This window comes from Euprymna scolopes, chromosome 14 (genome assembly GCF_053919585.1).
Source record: "Euprymna scolopes isolate OS-2025 chromosome 14, ASM5391958v1, whole genome shotgun sequence".
Classification (NCBI taxonomy): domain Eukaryota; kingdom Metazoa; phylum Mollusca; class Cephalopoda; order Sepiida; family Sepiolidae; genus Euprymna; species Euprymna scolopes.
In genome coordinates, this window is record NC_136495.1 from 87,215,568 (window position 1) to 87,220,385 (window position 4,818).

The window sequence follows — 4,818 nt, forward strand, 5'->3', positions numbered from 1 at the left end:
ACTTCAATACCCACTTATTTTCTGGAATGGTCAAGATGGTTATCATTTTCAACTCTGTCAAAAAAAACCAGTAACAGGTCTTGATACTAATCGATTAGTTACAGCAAAATGTTTTTATTCATTTCTTTTCATGGTTAGAGACGACTGTAATCATATTTTATCTTTAAAGGAGGTGACCAGTCAATTTATGGTGGACATGTATGCGAAAATAGAAACCGAAAGATTAGGTTTCATACAGAAATCAAAAAAATTAAGAGTGGATGAATATATACACCTAAGAGATGCTATAAATTCTGATGGTGATCATACAAATATTGGACAGCCAATTATCTTGCCTTCAACCTATACAGGAGGACCACGATATAAGCATCAATGAACTCAGGATGCAATGGCTTATATCAGAAAATTTGGTCGTGCTGATCTTTTCATTACATTCACCAGTAATCCCAAGTAAACTGAAATTAAAGATGAACTTTTTCAATACCAAACAACCAAGGATGGCCATGACTTAATTGCTCGGGTATTCCATGAAAAGCTAAAAAAATTTCTCTGGCTTATCAAGGAAGGAAAAATTTTGGGTGAATTAAATGCTTGCATGACAACAATTGAGTTGCAAAAGAGAGGATTGCCTCTGATTTGGTGTAACTTGAACATTAGATGACATAGATAAAATTATTTCAGCTGAGCTGCCAAATGAAACTGCTGATCCAGAACTTTTTGATATCATCAAAACACAACTAATCCATGGCCCATGTGGAGTACTCAATCCAGCATCACCATGTATGCAAGATCGCAAATGCTCTAAAAAGTATCCAAGGCTTTCATTGCAGAAACACAGACAGACTACAATGGATATCCTCTTTATCGCAGGCGATCACCAGAACACGGAGGCCACTCAACAACCTTAGTTGTTAGAGGACAAGTAATAAATGTGGACAATCGATGGGTAGTGCCATATAATAGTTTACTATGTAAAACCATTAAGGCACACATCAATGTGAAATATTGCAGTTCGGTCAAAGCAATTAAATACATAACAAAATATATCAACAAAGGTAGTGATATGATTACTTTTAGAATTGGTGATGAAGCTGAAAGAGATGAAATCAAAATTTATCAGACAGGCCGATACATCTCCAGTAACGAAGCTATATGGAGGATCTTTGGATTTGAAATACACCAATCATTAACGACCGTGGTTAATTTAGCAGTACATCTTGAGAATGGACAGAGAGTTTATTTCAATGAGGATACAGCAAATGCTTTAGTTCAGACACCGCCACAAACTACACTTACTCCTTTTTTTTGCCTTTGCCAAGAAGATGATTTTGCCAGATCACTTTTCTATATAGAAATCCCTACTTATTATACGTGGAGTAAGCAAAAAAAATGGGTTCATCGTAAGCAAGGACGTATTATTCCCGGACATGACATCAAAGCATCTGATGCTATTGGTCGTGCTTATATTGTACACCCCAATAATAGAGAGTGTTTTTATTTACGACTACTTCTCCACACTGTTCGTGGACCAACATCCTTTGAGGATCTCCAAACATTTCAACGTGTACTCTGTTAAACATACCAAGAAGCATGTGCATTACGTGGACTTTTGAAAGATGATGAACATTGGCGAAAAACCTTACTAGAAGCATCAGTTTCACGAGTAGCTAGTCAAATTAGAAAGTTATTCGCAATTATGCTGACAGCCTGTGAGATTGAGCAACCATATTTGCTGTGGGAGGAATTCAAAACTTATGTCCGTTGTTCATCAAACCCGACTGCAAAATGAAAATATGGCAATTGCATTTTCACCTAAAATTTTTAATCTATCTCTCAGTGACCTATCCTGTCGATTTCAGGCACTTAACCATACATTAACTACTTGTGGAATGCCAGAGTTTGATGAAACAATGAACATAAACAGAATATAACAGGAGACCTCTTTCGATCTTTCAAAATGAACCAAGACTTGTGGATGAACAAAAATATTTACGAGAACATTTTGGAAAGTATTAATAATGATCAAAGTATAACATTCTTTATTGATGATCCTGGCGGAACTGGCAGGACCTTCTTATTGAACTTGCTTCTTGCAAAAGTTCGCCTCACAAACAATATTGCACTTGCAGTCGCATCAAGTGGGATTGCAGCAACACATTTAGATGGTGGTAGAACAGCATACTCTATGTTTTCTCTACCACTAGATCTTACACGACAGGAAAACCCGTTTTGTAACATAAAAAAAGAATCTTCAAAGGCCAGATTACTACAAAGTTGTAAATTGACAATCTGGGATGAAGCAACAATGAGCCACAAAAAAGCAATAGAAACATTAGACTCTACGCTACAGGACTTAAAAGGTAATACAAAAATCATGGGAGGAGTAACTTTGATTTTGGCTGGTGATTTCAGACAAACCCTTCCAATTGTTCCCAGAGGTACTCGAGCCGATCATATTAATGCATGTCTTAAAAAGTCCTATTTATGGAATCACGTTAGAACAATGAACCTAAACCTTAATATGCGAGTACATTTATATGCTGATTCTGCTGTTGGTGAATTTGCTACTAAACTATTACAAGTAGGAGATGGCCTTCTGGAAAAGGATTCCTCTGACCAAATTCAGTTGCCTTTTGAAACACTTAAAACTGAAGAAGAATTAATAGCAAAAGTATTTCCAGATCTTCGGAATCAGCATACGGATATCCAATGGCTCTGTGAACGAGCTCTTTTAGCATCAAAAAATGAATCTGTGTATGAAATGAATATCAAACTTTTATACAGATTACCTGGAGAAATCAAATTATATACTTCAGTTGATACCATCTGTTTGCAGGAAGAGATTGTAAACTATCCGACAGAGTTTCTGAATAGTTTACAGCCAACTGGGACTCCTCCACATGCCCTGTTGCTGAAGCTTGGTGCACCAATCATGCTACTTCGTAATCTTGATCCACCCAAACTCTGCAATAGCACAAGGCTCATCATAAAAACTATGATGCCCCATGTCTTGGAAGCAACAATCATGTCCGGAAAATATGCAGGAGTTAACTGCTTCATCCCAAGAATATCAATGAGACCGACAGACTTACCATTTGATTTTGAACGTCTACAATTTCCTGTAAAGGTCAGCTTCGCTATGATTATAAATAAAACTCAAGGACAATCACTTAAAGTTGTTGGACTCAATTTATCAAACCAAGTCTTCTCACATGGACAGCTCTATGTTGGTCTTTCAAGAGTTGGAAACCCAGATGGTCTCTTCATTCTGTCACCATATGGAAAAACGACCAATATTGTTTACACTGAGGCATTAAATTGAATATCTACATTGATAGGCGAATTTATTAATGGAATTCACACTACACCAAATGTTCCTGTGAAAATTTCAACGTTTCAAGGCTACGATACTAAACTTTAATGGTAATTTTAATTTCTATTATATTAGTATGCTTTTTTTTTATTTACAAAATTTATGCTTTGAAATTACATTGATTTCTTAGTTATTTTGTGCCAGGAATTATTTTAATGTTTGCTTTTTCGGTTTTAAAAGAAAGCAAGCAACAGCATCAAAAACCAACAGTGTCCACTTAAATTCTTAGCAGCTCACCGTCAACCAGCAGTCTCCACCTTTATTCCTATCAGTTTAACGTTTTAAGGCTACGATACTAAACTTTAATGGTAATTTTAATTTCTATTATATTAGTATGATTTTTTTTTATTTACAAAATTTATGCTTTGAAATTACATTGATTCCTTAGTTATTTTGTGCCAGGAATTATTTTAATTTTTCTTTATTGGAGTTTTAACTTTGTCTTATAGTTTGGTTGTACAGACATAAGTGCCATATTAGAAGTTTTGAGCTGAGTAGAAAAATACCTTATCTGGGATGTGTTATAACATGAGTATCAGATTTCTTTATATTTCATTATATATTTTACTCAATTATTTCAATTTTTTTTTTCTTCATCCAATATAAAATTGTATTACAGGAAGTAAGACACTCTCCAGATCTTTAATTCATTATACAAGAATAGATTTTTGCAGCATTGTCACATGGACTACAGAGTATTATCTTTTTCACAAAAACAATTATATTTTTAATGTTTCTTTTTATACTTAATGGTGTCTTTGAATTTTCATTGTTTATAAGATATGTGCTTTTATCATAACTGTTTGATTCTTTTTTGAATATATTCAATTTTAACAATCTTTTTTAAATTTCAGCTTCTATTTGATTAATAGAAAGTCCTATTTAACCAGAATTACAATGAATTAAAAACTGCAGTCTCCAATATTTTTTGCATGGGTTAACACTTTAGTTTTTTTCTTTCATGTGATATTTATTTTTATAAAATTTTCTTGTGTTTTATTTCATGTTTAATTAGTTTTTATTATATTAATGATTATCTTTTTTACTTTGTAATATTTTTTCTTAAAATAACAAATCCCTGATCATTCCAAGCAAATAACTTAGTTTCTATAATCAAGTTTATTCGATTTGTCCAGAGTAAGGTATGTTTTAAGGAGTTTTCTGTTATGGTAGTGCAGGGGAACTGGAAAGTGTTTACCTCAAAACCAGAAATTGTACTTTTTAGCAATGGCTATCTGAGAACTAATACTAATATTATAAATGTAAATTTAAATCTCGATGCTGGCAGTAAGTAAGTTCACTGAACAATCTACACAATACAGACTGAACCTTTTTGTTGCTTTTTACACTAACACTAACCTTCGATTAAGTTTTGTCTTGCAAAGTTGGTTTACTTCAGTTTATATTGTGTACAATAAACAGAAATTCAAAGTTAGAAGTGATTT

The 4,818-nt window shown here is 33.6% G+C and overlaps 1 protein-coding gene across 1 annotated transcript; it reads left to right on the top strand.

The window, feature by feature from the left end:
• The first annotated feature begins 1,957 nt into the window (after window positions 1-1,957).
• LOC145292771 (ATP-dependent DNA helicase PIF1-like) lies at window positions 1,958-3,322 on the top strand. Its single transcript, XM_080138809.1, has one exon. The coding sequence runs from the start codon at window positions 1,958-1,960 to the stop codon at window positions 3,320-3,322; it is 1,365 nt and encodes a 454-aa protein (XP_079994935.1).
• The last annotated feature ends 1,496 nt before the right edge of the window (window positions 3,323-4,818 follow it).

Excerpts from the sequence above, each read along its gene's own strand:
- LOC145292771 (XM_080138809.1), top strand. The coding sequence starts at position 1,958 with ATGAACCAAGACTTGTGGATGAACAAAAATATTTACGAGAACATTTTG.